Source organism: Sylvia atricapilla, chromosome 5 (assembly GCF_009819655.1).
Source record: "Sylvia atricapilla isolate bSylAtr1 chromosome 5, bSylAtr1.pri, whole genome shotgun sequence".
NCBI classification, from domain to species: Eukaryota; Metazoa; Chordata; class Aves; order Passeriformes; family Sylviidae; genus Sylvia; species Sylvia atricapilla.
Genome location: NC_089144.1, coordinates 39,858,392 through 39,878,216, shown reverse-complemented (window position 1 = coordinate 39,878,216; position 19,825 = coordinate 39,858,392). Strand labels below are relative to the sequence as shown.

The following is a 19,825-nucleotide window of genomic DNA, read 5'->3' as shown; positions in this document are numbered from 1 at the left end:
ATTTTATAGGAGAAGCAATGACATCCAACTGTGGAAATAGATACATGAAAAATTTGCTTGTTTTTCTTCCTATTGTACAAGAATTTCAGAGGATTACTTTCTGTGAATACTATGCATTATTTATCACTAGAGTCTTCATACTAGAAATGCTGATGTAGATGTGAGACTACTTGATTTTTATGATGCATAGCAACAAACAATGACAAACAATTAGAAGCATGTAATATTCTTTCCCAGTTGAAAAAACAGCGTGCCCACAAAAATTTCAACAGAGTTTTAAAGATCATAGTAGAAATGAAGACAAAACCTCAGTATCTGATTATCTGATACTACATCAAATTAGGTAGCAAACCAAAAATGCCTTGCCATTTACAGATTTTTATCACCTTTAGTACCAAACTTCACTACAGTAAACAAGATTACATGCTACACAATCACCCACTCCTCCTTCTCCTTGTTATAGAACTAATCTTGTATTTCACCCTGTTCTTCAAACACAGTACACATAGTTGCAGTTCCTTCATTCATGGCTTTGGCCAACTATCAGGTTTGCCTTTTGCTGCGTAAGCTCTTATAGCAGCATTTATCTGCTGCTGCTGAGGAGACAGATATGGGTTCCAAGTCATATTGTAAGGCTCTGAAACTGGAACTCTTTCCCAACACCTCTGGCCCTAGGAAGTTCGACCAATTTGAACTCTGAGTGCCATTGCTTAGCAGACTTTCTACTATCCAGCCATTGGCCAAAGAAATGTGGGTGCTTAGTGGCTCTGTGCTGGCTCCCTTGTACATCCTACATAGCAAGGAAATCCTAGTAATGAAAAATACATACAGACAAATAACAAAAATAACAGGAGAAGTATCTAGTTACACAGGAGAGTTCTCTGCCTTTTGTGACTATTCAAACAAAAAGTTTTTAATTGCCAAATTTCTGTGATTTCTGAGAAATTGGAAATAGATACATATAGCATGATCATTACTCTCTTGGGGGTCATTTGCTTACAAAATTTATCTTCCTACCATTGTTGAAAAACAGCCCAACCTTTTTCTCTCCAAAAGAAATGGAATAGGAAACAGCTAATGTGTCAGCTGAGGAAGGACTGGTATTGTATGACACTGACAAGAAATAGAGAAAAGGCAAATCCCTTCAGAAAGCACTTTTCTTCTACTAAGTTTTACAGCTACATCTCTAAAATGAACAATTATTTTCTTTTACTTTGCCAAGGGTAACACATTTAAACCTTATGGATCTTTAACAACTGTCCTCCTATATTTTCTCCTGATAGCATTTAATTATCATGGCAGTTCAAGTTTACATAACCTCAATACATTAGTCCACACTGAGTCTTTAGTCTACTCTTCTCTGTAATGGAGGTAACAGAGCTAGCAACAGACCCTAGCCAGAATCTGATGTGATTTATCTGGATACCATAAATTAAAAATTAATAGAGGGAAGGAATAGTGATTTTCTAACTGAAACAGTGGTCAAAATTTTCAGTACCTGTTTTTTCAAATTAGACAACAGCTCATCATCCTGTCTTGATGAAGCTAAGTCTTTAAAAGTACTTCATCTCTTGGAGCAATGTTAAAAAGATGTTTCCAGACTCTTAAACCACATGGATTTTAAAAGTCCTCTAGTTTTTGGAATACACAGGTTTGTTCAGGTTTTAAACAGCCAGAACATTCAATATTATGAATCATGAAGGCATTGGAGGAGTTACTGATTGCAATCCTTCTACAATTACCTTGTTTGTCCCCAAGTCCTTGGCCAAGAACTATTATCCTGAGGGGTTACCTTGTTTAGGTTTAAGCAAAGTTTTGGCCTTTCTGTTCACTCTTAAAATACATTTCTGTCAATATTCATTTATTCATGCCTTCAGCAAGTATAAAATATATAAAGCTGGAAGGTCAGCACTATTTTTTTTAGACGTAACTCATCATGCTTACAACATTAATGATGTTATGCTGTAGATTCTTGGATTAAAGTCATGGCTTCAGGATCAGAAGCCAAAAACAATGAATCCTGTAACATCTGGACAAAGCTCTCCAGAGGAAAAAGAAAGAAAGGGGAATCATACCAAGCACGCTGACATCCTAGCATTGCGACCACAGCACCAGCCTTTGTCCTTCAAGTACTGACACATGGGAAATCCCCAGACTTGGTCCTGGCATTCTGCAATATGGAGGGAAAAAAAAGTCACAGCTCTTCCTCTTACAGAATACACAATGAATTGAGCAAGATGAACAGTAGGTAATGTAGCAAAAACACTTAACTGTTCTTATCTGGTACCAAAGTGATGGTGCTACAAAAAACATGTTTTCCCTGTAACATGTTTTGGTTTATGCTGAATTTCTGATAATTTCACATTTTCCAAAACAATTTTAAGTGAGTGTCCTTTACATAAATCCACTGAAAAAACAGTCAAAGGGACAAGAGAAAAGTTTGCACATGTTCATGGCAGCCTACACCATGCTACGAATCACAAGTTGTAGGCCAAGCAGCCTCTCCATGCAGCAGGGCTCAGTATCACTTCTCATTATCTTCTTATTCTATCCCAAACATCTTTCAAACATCACACAGAACAATGTGTACTTGTTTATCCCAGCTCTGAAAGACCATTCTGCTACGAGGCAGAATGTTTGTTTTCCAGAAAAGAGCAGCTGCAAATGCTCTTGCTGTTTCTTCAAAACACCATGAAGCATTTGCATCCCAATCTGTGCTCACTTTCAGTATCATTTGTATTTTGAATAACAAGACAATTATTCATGTTTAACACTAATGCAAATGTGGGAGAACTGAAGTACAGAGATTACTTCATAGATGTTCTTAATAGTCAGTTGTAAACGTACACAAACTCTAAATGTTTAGAGTTTTCATTAACACATTATCAGCTGATTTTTTAGAATTTAGAAGTGAATAAGAATTACTGCTTCTTTAAAAAAAAACCCACAAATTGGCTGAGATCCTGGCTTTTTAGCACAGGAAGGTGACTGGGACAAATTTCAGAATAAATCATGTAATGGGGTTAAAAAGAGGGGACAGCAGAAAATCTACCAACAGTCGGGAGATACATACACATAAGTAGAAATTATTCCACAAAAGTTAAGCAAAGAAAAAGAAAAAAATATTAAGAATCCTCCCCACAGCTCGTGACAGCCTTTGGCTTTCTGGCAGAAGTGCCCAGTCTCAGCTGACCACTAGAGAGTAACAGCAGGCAGGCAAGAATCCTTTGCAAGCAACCTCACTCTTTGCTCTCCTTTTACCCCTGAGGAACGTCAGAGGCTCTTAGGGGCTGTATACTGGTTTGAGAACCGTGATTTAAGAGTAGCATTTTAATTACTGATTATTAGCAGAAGCAGAATTCTTTAGAAATTAAGATGAATTTTGACCAAACAGACTACAATTGGTTTCAGCACTAGGAATTTGTAAGTGCCTCATGACAAGCTCTAAAATGTTAATTAACTTCAAGTCTAACTATGGAGTCCATGGAACACATGGGTATTTCTACTGCAGAGATGGCAGCAAGAACTTAATAAATATATTTATTTTGCAAAGAAAACAATGACTGACATTATTGCTATTGTATGATTCTCACTAATATGTCTTTCTAATATGTATGTTAATATATTTCAAAATAAAAATTTGCAAACAGAGTTAGAAAGATGAAATCTTTGATCTTTTCAAGCAAATCCCTTTCAATTTATACTCTGTCCTCCAGGCAAGCTAATCATTCATTCAAGTTGAAGTTACTACCCTGTCAGCTACAATCTCAATATCAGTGCACTGTACTCATGCATAATTCTGATAATCTTTGAAAAATATTATCAGTCAAAGTACCATCTTCATTTAAATTATTGAAACTGTAAAGTAGGAGAAAAAGAGAGGAAAACTAATGCTTTAAGTTAAAGATATTTTTTTGGTGTATATATCAAAAGTTGACTACACATCTACAATATTGTTTTACATTCCATTTATTTTTTCACACCCAGTCCACTCTCAAGCACACTTTAAAAAATTTTAGGATTAATATATTGCTATAAAGTTCATATATTTACAAGCTACATTAAAAAAACCTAGAAATTCTTTTAATGCCTGCACCTATTTCAGATATACTTAATATTATATAGCTCACAATTGTGCTTCTATCTAACAACACAACAGCTGTTTTAAAATGTACAAATCTCAAAAAATAGTCAAGAAACATTTTAAGTATGCCATGGAGCATTTCACAGGAAACATCAAGCGTTCAACAGTGCATGAAGCAATCACATTGTAATTCACTACAGAGTAGCCAATCAGATAGAATTCCTTCTATGAACAGTTAACAAAATGGGAAATTTTAGCTAATCATTTGATGAGCTGAACTGAAGCTTTACTGGTGTTTAATATCACAAGACATTCGTTAAATAGCACACACCATTTAACTCTAACCTAACTTCTAAAAAAGATTGAATCACACATTTAATAAAATGCTGCAAATATTGCAACAAAACATCAGCTTTTTTTATTGAGATGGTATTTATAAAAAAATATACATAAGGCAATACAAGTAAGATAAAAGTAAAATCCTTTTCACGGTTGCTACTCTGTATGTGCACGAATTATAACAAGGAAGTTCAAGAGAATTGGACAAGCATCTCCAACACCTTTAATATTAGGCTGTCCACAGATTTTCATCTCTAAGAATAGTACTACAATTGTTAGTGTGCTAATATTCAAATTTTACTTCACAGATCTTTACAGTAAAATATGGTCTTTATACAACAACAAGACCAGCAAGCTTTAAAGTTACTGGGAAAAAAAAAGTCTGACCTAAGTTGCATGGGATGAGCCAAATCAGAAAAGTGTGGAGGCAGCAATGGTGGTGGAGCATCATGTTCCCCTCGGTGTGCCTTTTCCAGCCCTGGTGTCTTTGGAGCTGTAGGCTTTGTGGGAATCTCTGGATCTCAACCCTAAACCTAATGGCTGCTTTTGGCTGATTATGTAATTTAATGAATTGAAATGGCATTTTTTCATCTGACATTTTTCAGTGGAAATTAATCTTTATTACCCTCATTTTTTTTCACATACACCCTACTTTGTCTCTGTATATATTGTGAACTTCATCAAAGTAGTAGTAAAATGCAAACAACCTTTTTCAGATCATCCCTAGATTCTATCTTCAACAACATTGTTGATTTTCAGTCTACTTCTGTTATTCCAAACAAAATAGAAAACTACCAAACGACCTTCTTCCTTCATGGGAAAGATTAAATCTTCCTTGGCTATGTAATTAACTGTTACCTGAATTTTTATTTTTCAAAAAAGGTCCCGTGACTAAGCAGGATTTTGCTGCTGGGAGCAGGGGACAGTGGGGAAGAAAAATCTTGTCTAATTCCAGGAAACAGAGTCACCAAAATAATTTCCAAACCCCAAATCTAGAGTATGTTTTAATTAGCTGCATTAAAACTTTGTCATTCTCAATTCTAACCCCATACTTTGTACACACTGAGAAAAACACAAATGTAGGATTTAATACCATGGTTTTAATATATTCTTGCTACATTTATTAATGAAAAATACCATAATAATTTCAACAGGTAAAACTTTCATTTAACATCTGTAAAGCTTACTTTGTTAGTATTTTTCAAGTTTCATATTTTCTTCAGAATCAATTTTTATAGAAAACATCTGGGGTTTAGTGACTAGCTAGCTGTGTCACAAATACATGGAAAGGTTCCCTATGCAGCAATTTCTAAAGATACCTTGGGAAGGAAATTAGGCTTTTTGATCTGTTGCTTGGAAGTGTTTTCCTGTGTTGCCATGGTATCAGTGGTAGCTATTTTAAGACATTGGCTGTGGAATATCTTTGGAAATACACCTAGGCTACACATAAATCATCTGTACTCTAATACACTGCAACAGTGAATAATCTTTCATATTTGAGTGGAATGGAGTGATATGGAGCCATTATGTTTGCATAGTAATCCTTTAGAGAATTCAGTTTCAGAGTATTTGTCCTCTGAATCCACCTTACTCAAAGCTTTCCCAGGTTTCACAAGTCTCACAAAATTCTGTACATGAATTTTGACAACCCTTTGCAACTCTTTTTTGGTTCGCTTAATTATGTTCAGTGGCTTTTCACAGTCAAAGTTTATTCTGTAAAATTTTTCCAGAGTGCCTTATTAAGAAGCTAATTTTCACAGCTCCCTGGGGAGTTTTAGAACTCCTCTACCCAGAAGTGACCTGACTTTGGAAATTCTTACACAATCTGGAGTTTATGTTTTGTAGTACTTAAGCCAACCTCAAAAAGAGCTTCTATCAGATAGCTATCACTGAAAGTACCTACACAACTAACCTATCTCTTACTTCAAATTACAGAATCAAAGAATATGCTGAGTTGGAAGATACCCAATGGATCAACAAGATCACCTCTTAGCCCTGCACAGCACCATCCCCAAGGATCACACCATGTGTCTGAGAGCATTGCCTGAACACTTCTTGAACTCTGTCAGGCTTAGTGTTGTCACCACATGTGCTGAGGACTGCACATGATCTGAAGTGTTAAAACTTTCCCTCACAGTGGAGGTACCCAGGCATTCCCACCTGAACCTGAGCATATACTAACCCTTGAAATGCTTGTTTCATGGCTTCCCTCACCCCTGACAGATCAAGACTGTGACCATCACTTCAACCAATGGATATCTGAAGTGCAAAGTGCTCCCGAAGTGCAAAAATAATGGGTGGTGATACCATTCCTGCTGCTAGCTACTCTTATAATTTCTTTCTCTTCCTTATACATTTTCTTCAGTGATATTTTCATGCTTTTATAATGTCATATTACTATAGAAAACAACCAAAATGGCTACATTTCCATTGCAAAGACATTTTTCTAAAATATATATACCTACACACACAGAAATACATATGTACACATGTACACAGACCTGTCATTCGTTCCACTCAAAGCCACTCCAAGGGATATATTAAAAAGAACCTCGGTTACCCCATCTCTGTGGTGAGTCCTAACAGTAGCTCCAGAGCAAGAGCAACATTCATGTTTTTTTCCTCAAAACAGAGGATATAATACTGAAGAATTTCACTGGTTTCTAGACCGCTACTGCTGTATTTGGTGGTACGGAGGACGGAAAGAAGAGAATCAGAAGACAGAAACCCAAATTCCTTTTCAAGGAAAGTAAAATCTTTTTAAAAATGAGTTAAATTTTCAGTTCTTCTCTGTTAATCACAGACCAGCTGGTACATGTTCTCAAAAGTGTGTTAGCTGCATGTAAGAGAAAACAGCTCTCAAAAATCCTAAGAATATCTCCTGAACAGAGGAACAGAGATTGTTTTAACCTAAAAATTATTAGCAAACTGATTTTTTTCCCAGAAAAACAGACATAATGGCTCACTACGTAAATAGGTTTATGTAAAATGTCTCTAATAAATAACAAAATCCTTTCTACTCTGATGTAATTGACTACCCAATGCAGTAACAGAGAAGAAAACTCCCAAAGGAATCAATTATACTAATGGCTATGTATATTTTATCCATACAAGTATCTCTATATAAACAGACAATTCTCCTTAGAGAGAGCCAAAGTACAAGTACTTAAAATTTTCCAAGAGCTGTCATATTATTCCTTTTTAACTGAAACTTAGAATTTCATACTGCTTATAACAGCAGTGAAATTTAAAGACAGGTGTTAAAAGACATTGGCCTCAACTTTTTAAAATTGAGTTGAAATTTTACATTACACAGCACCTCTTGGTTGTTTTAGATACTAATAAATCAAAGCAAAGGCTTTCATGATCTAAACAGTTCAAAATTATTCCCAGCATAAATGGAAATGTGGTCCCATTACAAAATTTTCCAGATGAATTCAGCTTATTTATAGATGCATAGAAGGACACTGTATACCGATTGGATTATTATCCAAGATTGTGACTGCTGGCACCTATTTTCATCAGAAATGCTCCCAAAGTATTCACAGCAGGTCCAACAGCAAACTGAATCAGTATCTGTACTATTTTTATAGTATGTGAGAAATGTAATGCATTATTCCCTGAAGTCACCTCAGAAGCAAAAAGCACCAAACCAATCCCAAACTTGTGATAACTAAGGTAATTTCAGTAGCCCAACAAAAACACCATAGTAACATTTTGTTGATATTTTGTCAACTCAGCACCTCAGACTTATAAACACTGTGTTAGACATCATAACAGGTAAATTTTATTCCTATGAATAACAGTTAATGCCAATTAATATGAAGTGAACAAGTAATTTTCCACTGGCCTCAAACAAGACTGATCTTGGTATTAAATCTTAAATGCCAAAGAATATATTGTCCAGTCGTACAAAGTTATGGCAACCAGAAGTCCAGTGCAGCTCTTCTTTGAGCTGGCTCCCCTGCTTCAACTGTGCTTATGAGAACAACCCTCGAGTCTACACTAAAGAAAAAGCAAAGATGGAAAATGTGCTACTTTGGGGGCAAGAGCTTCGAGGTGGATTTGCCACAACCTTGACTTTAAGGGTGCACACATCAAGAAAATAAAAAAGCTTTTAAAGAGGACAAATGATATTTTTAAAACAGGTTTTGAAAAACTTTGAGGCTACTCAGTCAAGATAAAATAACTGTAGAATGCTTTATAACAGAACTTCCCACTGTGTCCTCACAGGCAAGCCCTTGCTTACTGGACTGATTTCAAATTAGTATATAATTCCCTGCGTTGCAGCAAATTCTGCCCAATTCTCTTTGCTTCTTAGGAAGAACTATCTATCACTGCAGAGATGTAGCTCTGAATTGCTTCCTAATATTCAAACTAGTCTCTCCAGATAAAGCATCTACGTGCCTCTGATTGCCAAGAGTAGCCAGTAGCTTTCCTGAGTTCAGTGTCAGAGCCTGGGCAAGCAAAGGACTATCTACAGTAGAGATTATCCTGGCTGAAGTACCACACAAGCCAAGCAGAAATACACAACTGCATGTGGCCAGATGGGATGCATTTCAGGACCACATAACTCACTGATGTCCCATAAAGACCATACTCTATCATCTTTGACAGGTCATGTCCATCCTGATTACTGGAGACAGGTGAAAACCACACTCATCTTCACCTGAATAAGCTCAGTTAGTCTCAACAAGTTTATGGAGCACATTTTCCTGGAAACCATGGCCAGGCCCATGAAGAACAAGAAGAAAGTTGACACTAGCTGGCAGGTATTCATCAAGCACTGACAAACCACTGCCTTCTGTGATGAAGTGACTGACTCCATAGACTAGAGGACAGCAGAGTCATAGTTTATCTTGATTTTATGAAATCCTTCAGCAAGACTTCCTCAATATTTTTATAGACAAAATAGAAAGATATGAGTCAGACAGGCGGACTCTAAAATAGGTAGAAAATTGATAGTAATCTGGAGCTTGACAGTGAAGTCTGCAGATAAAGGGGTGTGATTATTTTCCCTTTTCAGCACTTGTGATAGTATCTGAAGAGCTTCTTTGGAGTCTCCAGCCCACCATAATGACTGAAATGAATTTATTGGTGGCAAGAGCACTAAAGGGCTGCAGAGAAGGTCAAGAACAGATCTTAACTGTTGTTTTCAACTACCTAAAGGAAAGAGAACAAAAAAGATTAAGCTGGACTATTCTTGGCAGTGCAAAATGAAAAAGACAATAGATACTGCACAATAGCTGCAAACTCTGAATAGATATGAGGGAAAGAAATTCATAGTGAGGGCAAACATCGAAATGGGCTACTGAATCACTGCCCTTGCAGATGCTCAAAACATGAAGAGACAAGGTCCTGAATGAAATGATCTAAGTTGGCCCTGCCTTGTGCTATGATCTCCAGATGACCTCCAGAAGTTACTTGCTACTTAAATGCTATGATTTGATCCATTCTGGAAGCAGTATTAAAATCCACTTGCTTCTGACAGCTGCAAGAAGAGTTCGTTTACTGCTTGTACAAGTGAACTGCTGGATCAATACCATCTGATTAGTTACAGAGTCCCCTAGCACCCTCTAGAATGCTTTGTCAGTTTGAAGTCCTTGCATAGGAAATGCAGACAAAAGATACAGTCTGAATTCTTCCCCATTTTCCCTTTGAAGAAATCTTAACTTTTAGATACTCTCAGCCCTTGTTCTCTTAGCCCTCCACTGCCCATTTAAGAACAAGCCATATGGTAAATGACTTAGTAGGGGAATACAACAGCACGATACATTTTAGAATATGCACTCTCATAGTAATAATAAAAAAAAATTTTGAGCATTACTAGGACAATATATATGTATTCTTTCCCCAAAAAAGAATACTGTAATTTCCTTTTGTTCCATCCAAATGTTCTCCTTTGAGAATAATTTTGTCCTTCATGCAGAGTAAAATCAAACAGCTAGAAATTCCAACACGCAATTTGACTTCATTTCCATACTGCTATGAAACGGCACTATCTTTTCTAACCATGCACATATATCTGCTTGTTTGAACTTTGAAAAGGTTATCATGCCTGATTTTTGGTGGTGTCTGAGTTTATGCAATGGTCTGCAAAAAGTAATCCTATATACCTAGCACAGGAAGTTGTGTCCTCTTTGCAATAATAAGAAACAACCAAATGTTTCAGACACTCAGACTTAATGACAAATACCTGAAAAGTTCTTAATTTCTTAAAATTGATGTAATTGTATGGTTTTTCTCTAAATACATTTTTGTAGCACAGAAATTTCAATTGTATTTTCCTTTGCTTTTGGAGTGAGCTGTAGTATTTGGAAATTACACGGAAAAAACTCTTAAAATAGTTGCATAGCAAATTAAAAACAACATGAAAGCAAGTAAGAGCTAGCATGTGTCATGGTCAGTGTGGAGCTGTGCCATAACTGCCTAAGCAGCTAACTCTTAAAGAGCAGTACCTGGGTCCCACATGCCTTTGTGTCTTTGAAGTTCCCTGAAAGTGCTGAAGTAAACCTTGCCAAGCCACACCTTTCTCACATTTGATTAATGTGATGAGCAGGTCCTACGACTTTGGCAGCTGGTCATTTAGGCAGCTCAGCTAGGTACCACTTGTCTCAGGAAAGCCAGCTCCTTAAATGTTTTTCATTATACAGAATTTTAAGTAAAAATACCAACTTTCTCTCAAAAATGAATCCCCCAAAATTTGTAGAAAAATTTACCTATATTCTGAATCCACAAATAATTTTCAGGTTACCTCCCCAAGAAAAACTCATATATATGTACTGTTTCATGATGGGCTAAACAGGCAAAGATCATCACAGTGCCCAGAGGAGTGTTTTTTTTGAGTATTACCTTATACTACAAAAACTTAATTCCACTCATTGTTTTATATGTACAACTTAATATAATTGGATGTTGCATACAGACAGCTGAGGATAAAATCTGGTACAAAATATTTCAAAAGGATGGAAACATACTGGACTAAAAGAGCCTATACATTTATAAGTGAATTAATGGAATAAAACCAGCTGTAGTCATAACCACATAAAACATTACTCACTAATGTCTCTAATCTCAGTAAAAATATTAGGATTACTGGCATAACAGAAAAGCAAGAATGCATCTGGGAGTGAATGACCCTCATAAAGTAATTAAAACCAGTACTAAATAAGCCGCTGAAACAGAGCAAACACAAGGAGGTTATTAAATAAAAGGTATAATACTCTCAATATACAAACTGGCAGCCACAAGTTAAGCTCAGAATTACCTTCTTGGTTTTCAAACTGTTCTGACAACAGATGGTAGCAGCAGCCCACACTGCAAACAGCTTTGATTTCAGGCTTAGCAGTAAAAATTCGTAGTGTATTTGCAGCAAGATCTCCACATGTATGTAGACCCACTAACATACAGTCCTAAGAAGAAAAAAAAAGCAGCAACAATAAATCATCTCCTTCATCAACTGAAAGAGCACACTTCTGCTACCCGGTTAAAAACCATTATTGGGCCAGAATATTCATTTACACCAGAGATACACTCTGTGTACACTCAGCAAATGTACATGTAAAAAGGGCAATATAAAGACAATGGACAATCTAAAACCGGTAAATATTTAGACTAAAATAACCTCCAGATCTGTTATGATGTCACTGAGTTCTGTTTCTGCAGTGATGCAAGAGGTCAATGGAAAATACAGGTTTGATTCACTTGACTTTCTTGCTTTAGTTTTGAGCGATGTAATTTTTCTTTGTACTTTTTCCTCTTCACAGAGCTCCCTACAGTTACAATGAGATGAAGAAAAATCTTCTACAGCATCAGCAGGAAGAACGTTTAGAACAGCAAGAACCTCTTCAGAAAGTTTGGTCTCCTGAGATTGTGCCCCAGTCACTAAATCAGCCTCAGTTTCTGTGATGGTTTCAGGTATAGCCATTTCTGTGGAACCACAAGAAGGAACTAAATCTTGGATAATCACTTGGTCCTGATTTTGAAGACTGCTGGCATTATTTAAGAGCTCTTCATTGATTGTTTTACATCTAATTTCACTTTCCACTGGCCTGTCATTTGTCTTTTCCAAACTCTGGCTTTTGAGGTTTTCTCTTCCTCGACTCTGATATGCTCTCCAGTGTTTCTTCAATTTTTTATTTCTTTCATGAGCACCATTCGTGTTGGAGCTTGAGGAGTCAATTCCATAAACTTTTAAATTATATTGCATGGACAAAAACGAACTCAGGTAGCCTTTTCCGGAACCTATATCAATCACCTACATAATGGAGAGAAAATAAAGGAAAAGAAAATTTGCTATATTAATGAGCAACAAGGCACACTTCAAATGCAAAATTATTCCATAAAAATTTAAGCATAGATTGAACAGCTACCTTATTAGTATCATACTTATCAATGCACTTAGATCTTTTGCTTTCTTGGTCCTGACTTTTGCTTTCTTGCTTCTGACTTTAAAACACAGCCTTAACTGATGTACTCCAGAAAACAGAGATTACAATGTTTATGCAATGCACATGGTCCTCTTTCTTTTAAAGACTTACAGTATATTTTTTGACACAGACCTTTCTTCTGCCAAAAAAAAAATCAAACCATAAACCACCAGCAATTTCACTTGCCTTTGCTAAACCAGGTCAGAATTAGCAAACAAACCACTCACAGTATTCAGCTTTAGGCACGTAATTTCCATACTGAGGAGCCTACTACCAACGGGTGTAGAGCAAAAAGCATCTTTAGTTTCAGTGCCTGATTTAATCAGATTTGACCTAATGATGGGTGATATTGATACACTTTTAAGTCAGAATACTTGTTTATTCTGCTTTCCCATTCTGTGAAAACAATCCATACAGCTTTGTTTAACATGAGGATGCTTTTCTAATAAAAGTAAAGGGGCTCATAAGCCACATGGACTTTGCACTGCCCGTTCTGGATGAAGGAGTGATAGGTGACAGTTTAGTTTGTCTCATAGCTGATACCATGTGCTAGTTCAGTGACTGATGTAACTCAGGCAAGAAAACCCCATACAAAGTATTAGCAGAAACAAGAGTAACCTGAGATAAAACATAATCACAGTTTTATATAACACCCTATATATATAGCATGTTTTAATATGTAATAAATACTTATATAATAAATACATTACACAATATTTTGTGAGAATTAGTACAGCGACACTTCTCTAAGGAGAAAAAATTATAATGTTCACCTCTGTCCAATCAAAAGGTATCAATCAAAAATTATATTGATTAGATATAATGACTTCGTAGAAGCTCCTGGAAGTGTTTTGATTCAAGAACATCCATGTTTTGTTCTTGGTCTGTCACATGTTTGTAAGAAAGCTTACACTGATACTGCTAAACTCAAATTGCAGCATACACTTCATTGATGCATCTTAAACTCAACAGCACAGTTTTTTACAAGGTAAAAATATTCAATTCAATCTCTTACTCAATGAGAAACATAGATTTTTAAATTATCTTATTAAAAAGATTTGGACAGCCATGGAATTGGAAAGAAAAATTTGAGCCAATGTCACTGAAGACTATGCAGAACAGTGGAGAATACATAATATTAGGTAAAAATTGTTTACTCAGCTAGCACATGGCTTTCTCATCAGTAGTCATCATGTGATATTGATGAATATTTGCAATCTAGACAAGTGACAACTATAAAATCTTTCAAAGTAAATCTGTACAGGAATCACAGAATGTATTTAGTGAAACGGAATATATATAACCTAAGCATACTTCTAAAAATGTCATTTATTTGTCACATCACCAATATTCTGCACTACTCAGCCCTAGTGAGGCCACACCTGGAGTGCTATGTCTGGTTCTGGGCACCTCAGCACAGGAGAGACATTGAGCTCCTGGAAAGGTCAAGCAGAAGGCAACAAAGATCATTAAGGGAGGGACCTGAGCACCTCTCTTATGAGGAAAGGCTGAGGGAGCTGGGCCTGTTCAGCCTTGAAAGGAGGTAACTGAGAGTGCAAGTATCTGAAAGGCGGGTGCTAAGAGGAGGTTTCCAGGCTCTTCTCAGTGGTCCCAAGCAATAGGACAAGAGGCAACGGGCAGAAACTGATGCACAGGAAGCTCCACCTAAATATGAGGAAAAACTTCTTTACTGTGCAGATGACTGTGGACTGGAACTGACTGCCCAGAGAGGGTGCGGAGTCTCCCTTACTGGAGATATTAAAAAATAATCTGGATGCAATCCTGTGCCATGTGCTTTGGGATAACCCTGCTTGAGCAGGGAGGTTGGACGAGATGACCCCCTGTGATCCCTTCCAACGTTACATATTCTGTGATTCTGTCAGAATTGTAAAGAAAAAAGAAGTGTTGAAGGAATAATTTTACCAACTCCTTTATTTAACAGGGATTACAATTATGTAGAGTGTGCACTGCTCCACTTCTTCAAGTTCTGAATTTTTCAGTAAAAAGCAGCATTTGGACACAAAGGTGGGGTAGTGAATTATTCCTTAGAGTGACCCCTGGTGGCTATGAAGACCAGCTGCAGCATGGGGAAAGTTTCTCAAGTAAACAGAAAATATTAATTAACACTGGAAGAACAGTTTAAAAGCAAAAGGAAAAATTGACTAAAAATAGTAAGCAATGATCTTGCACGAAAAAAATAAACTGCATTACATTATTCCCTGCTTTACCTTCCACTGATTACATAGGGAAAGGTAATAAGCAATCCGTAGCATATCTGTCAAGCATGAACTTTCAAAATGAAATTTCCATGATATAATAAACTCCAAAGGTCTTGTCCACAGCGAGTTGGGTCCTATGTCTAAACACAGTTTCTGGCACAATCAAGCATTCCAACATTTCCCAGCATCAAATCACAAATGTAATGGATGCTGAATGCAAAATTATATCATCTTTACATTACATGCTCCAAGTTTTGCTGCACATGCTGCAATTTCCAAGGAAAACTTTGACCAATACATTAAATAAAACAAATGTGCACTTAAGCAAAGAGGAATCAACACTGGCTTCTTTTCAAAGTTTAATCAAGAATTTCTTTTAAAAAAAGTTCCACTTGTATGATAGGAACAGTGCTTAAAAGGGTCAGCAAAATACTGAAAATAAAGCCCTCTAGTTGTTCTGCTAAAATGTTTAAATTCAAATCATTAACCTAGAAGTGATCATAGTGGTAATAAAGTGTTTGCTTTTTATTCTTATTTTATATTTACTATTGTACATTATAAAATACCAACAGAGAGCAATATAGTCTACCATATACAGCATGGGCATGGAGGTGAAATGGAGGGCATTTTTCAAGCTGTCAGTGATCCGTAATACCTGAAAGAAGCACCCCGAGGACATGTGCTGTTGTAAAACCTGTGCTGTGTTTCCATGGCTCTAGATTCTTTAATTAAATGCTACATACATTTTGTTTTGCAAGAAGGATGGAAAAAATCAATACAGAAAAACTCCTAAAAAATTGTAATTCCTACTTTTTTTTTAAGTTGAAAGAAAACAAAAGGAGTTGCTTTTTAAAGACTGAGGAGGCATTTTTTTTTATTTTCCAAAGTAATGGGAAAGCTCTTTTCATATATTAGGGATTTGTAACTTTGCACAAGTAAATATTGGTATAGCGTATGACTAAAATGGAAAAAAAGGTTAATATAGGGCAGTCAGCATTTCATAGTCAGTGATATACTGCATTAATATTTTCCATTAAATTTTATAATGTTTTTAAATTGTAAACAAAAAAATAATCCCATGTATAAAGATACTCCAAGTTATATGATAAAAGTGTGTTATCACAGGATGAAATTGCAGATACTTAATAATGACTGATTTGAGATTTTATTAGTAACCAGCTACATTGAAACTTTGGTTAAGTTATCAAGATGGCTTTATTTTTTTACTTTCTGAACAGGGATTTTGCTTTCCTTTCATTCCTGAATCTCACAGGAACTATTTAAATCTAAATGAAAACACTACACGAAACACCACTTCCCTGCAAATGCAGAGACCACTTGCTATTGCAATGTAAGCAAACTACACTCTCCTACAGCTTTTTCAGCACATGAAAATCTTCAATACTTAAAAGAACTAATACTTGCCTGAAACAAAAGGTAAACAAAGCCAAAAACATGCTCGTGACAGAGTACAAGATTTTCATAAATGTGCTGCTAGTGTATTTCTGTCCTCTACAGGGCACATCCACTTCAGGGCTGTGGAGGGCACCCAGGCCTGTCACTGCAGCTGGTTCTCCAAGGGCTGCTGGAGCCACCGCCTCCCATCGCTGTAAGTGATCGCAGGTGCTCACAAACTGATCGTGTCTCACCCAGTAACGCTTGGCCTTAATTAAAGCTCTCTATTTAGCTGACAATCCCAGCTGTAAGAACACTACTTAAAACTTTGTCTTGGTCAGCTGTTCCTCACAAAACAGATGGTCAGGACTGAGAATTTTGGTCTCTGTTTCCAAGGATGCCACAGGCCTGACACAAATCTAGCAAGAGTACAGCATTACTTATCTAAATTAAACTCAGTCTGAGCCAAATAACCTCCTAACCAAAGTTCAGCTTCAGCAATTTAGAGCTAAATCCACGTCTGAGGCTTTCCTTGTGGTGGGAGCAACAGCAACTTGGGATGCTGCAGGTACATTAATTTTAAACTGTACTCATACATATTTACTTACAAAAAAAGAATACTCAGAGAAAATACCCTCACCATAAAATCTGGGCAGGTACCTTATTAACCTTTCCTTTTTAAAAAATATAGTTTGTTATCCACAAATCTTTGTGGGAATGATTTATTAGCCCGGAGGAAATAAGTCTCCATTTAGAGTTACAGCCCCTTGCATGGAAAGCAAGAGCAACTCAGAGGTAGAAAGGAATCAACCTGTCACCTCTAGTTTAAAACAAGGATGAAGCTATATTGGCCAGTTACCAGCATTAGAAAGATTAGAATGAATAAATGAACTCAGCTCACCAAGATGCTGAAAGATTCAGCCTTACCACAACACAGGCCTAAGGTATGGAATCTAACATAAGGCTTAACACTGAAAAAGCTTACAAAAAAAGCATATGCATGTAAACTGAGAAATTGGTATTGGTGCATTTTGTCTAACAGAATGCAAAACACACTATTCAAAAAAAGTCAAGTTTTGCTGGGGTGCTTTGTATTTTGTCAACAGATCCATAAATAAACCTCTACAAGGTTTTATTGAAATAGTGATCTAGTGCACTGTACAATCATAATGTATATTAAAGAAAGGTTTAAGTTACAATCAATTTTGAGAAAGGAATCCTGCAATTTTTTAGCCAAAGACTAACTTACCATCTGAGGTACCAAACAGCCAACTAATGCAGTAATTTCTGGGTGATAATGGTGTTGGGTGTCCAGGCCTCATACAAATGTATTTCATACACACTCTTATAGAAATCTCTGCTTAATTTGGTCTCTCTTCAAACTAAAAACATTGTAACTTTCTAATTTATAGATCTCAATCCATGTTAAATAAAGTTAAATAGTAGTAGTTAAACAATAGGAAATAAGTCTTGTGTCAGAATAAGAGGAGCTTTCAAAATTTCTCAAGATATTCTGCCTTGGTCTCTAGGTGACACCCTTGTGCACATAACACAAGGCAGCTCTCCTACTGACAGGTGTGCAAAGCTGCCAGCAATATAATACTGACAAACAGGGCAGTACTGCTCCAAAAAGCAGAACAGTTTTTAGCTGCTCAACACATAGAGGATGACCATAATTTCCTAATATTACTCATGAGTGATTATAAGTCACTGAAAGGCAGCTCCTTTGGAACAATAAATTTGTAAATAAAACTGTCCTTCAGTCTGGCCCCAATGGCTCTTCCTTAGCTCCTATTATGTACAGGAAAAATAAGAACAGTAGTGACATAATATCAAAGTGATGTATTTGCACACAACAACGATAATAACTCAGAAGGTACCTGATAACACACAGTTAAAATGCTTTCTTACCTGCTTTATCTCACAATAATTTGCTATGCTGTCTACCAGCTCTGACATCACCTGCACTTCATGTGATTTCTTATTATTCATAAACTCATCTGGTTTGATACCTGTATCACATTAGGAAAATAAATACACATAAACAAACTTGTAATAATAAGGGTTTGCGATCAATCAGGGGGAAAAAAGCTAATACATACTTCACTGTTGATATATTTTTCAGGATAGTAATTTTTAATTAAAAACTCACTAAATTATTACAAGAGTAAACTTCTTGGATAAATTAGCAACATTCAACACACTGTAAAACTCAGTTTTTTAAGATGCAGCATATTTAATACCTGACCAGATATTAGACAATAGCTACATCTATAAAACTGTACTATTTCTTCCTTTCCATTGGATATTTATTTTTGTCTCATATAACACATTTACCCTTCCATAAATGAAATATAAGGGCAGGGACAATAAATAATCACACTGTACAGCTTGTTAATGCTGCAGATTTGCTGAGACATCTCTATTAATTGTGAGCGATAGTAGGAAAAATTCAGAGGAAGATGAATTTTCCTTTTCTTTATTTACCCTATGTATTGGGTTTAGAACTGCTACACCTTTATGGCAGAAAATCACTCATTTCAGTGTTGCTGGAGAATGTGTTAATGAGATGGACTCAACCTCCATCATGGGTTAACTGCTTGTGGAGAACACCAGGAACTCACTTGCTGACCTCTGTGCCACCCAGCCAAAGCAGGAGCTCAGAAGTCACTCCCTTGGGGGAAACCCACATATTTCTCTTAGAGGTCCACTTGGATCTAGTTAAATTGATGGTAAGTTTGAGTGATGGTAGAAGATACTGAATCATTACTGATGAGCATGCTCCTAGAAAATAGGACTTTTCGACATGACTAGTCAGATTAATACTTTCCCATTTTCTGCTTTATGCACAGTATGTGTTCATCTGTCCAGAAACTGATCATTAGGCAAAAACCACGTTCATTTCTTGACCAGATCATGCTGGGAGCAGAGCCCAGTTTGTTACTTCTTTAAAAGAGTGGGGAATTGAACTGAGCTCGTAAGAAACCCAGTGTTTTCTCTATTTTTCCCAAACCCCAAGGGATCTGTCTACTCCTTAAACATCTGGGGTTTTTATAATAAACTGTTATGACAATACTTAAAATCTAATATAGGCTCTATGAACTGACAAAAGGAAAAATAGACTAAAAGACTTAAACAATACAAATAGCAGAAACAAGTGTTTGTCATCTCATTGAAAAGTCTCCTTAACTTTAAAATTGTAGAGATCTATACAGCATCCCCAAAAGATCATAATTTGTAAGCATATCAGGTTAAAGAAAAACAGACAGGAAAAATTTTTAAAAGAAAAAAGGTTTCTCTTTTTGTTTACGTTGGAACATTTTTGCATCTGGGTAGGCTCATCAGACAAAGAAGCAGAA

General features: G+C 36.3%; 1 protein-coding gene across 3 annotated transcripts in view; it reads right to left on the bottom strand.

The window, feature by feature from the left end:
• Nucleotides 1-19,825, bottom strand: part of METTL25 (methyltransferase like 25) — a 43,989-nt gene that overhangs the window by 16,657 nt on the left and 7,507 nt on the right. For all 3 annotated transcript variants that reach the window (XM_066319230.1, XM_066319232.1, XM_066319233.1), the window contains exons 3-6: nucleotides 18,378-18,478; nucleotides 12,048-12,680; nucleotides 11,691-11,835; nucleotides 2,076-2,170 (exon numbers count right to left, since the gene is read on the bottom strand). In XM_066319230.1, coding sequence (XP_066175327.1) covers nucleotides 2,076-2,170; nucleotides 11,691-11,835; nucleotides 12,048-12,680; nucleotides 18,378-18,478 — 974 coding nt within the window. The remainder of the gene's footprint in view (nucleotides 1-2,075; nucleotides 2,171-11,690; nucleotides 11,836-12,047; nucleotides 12,681-18,377; nucleotides 18,479-19,825) is intronic.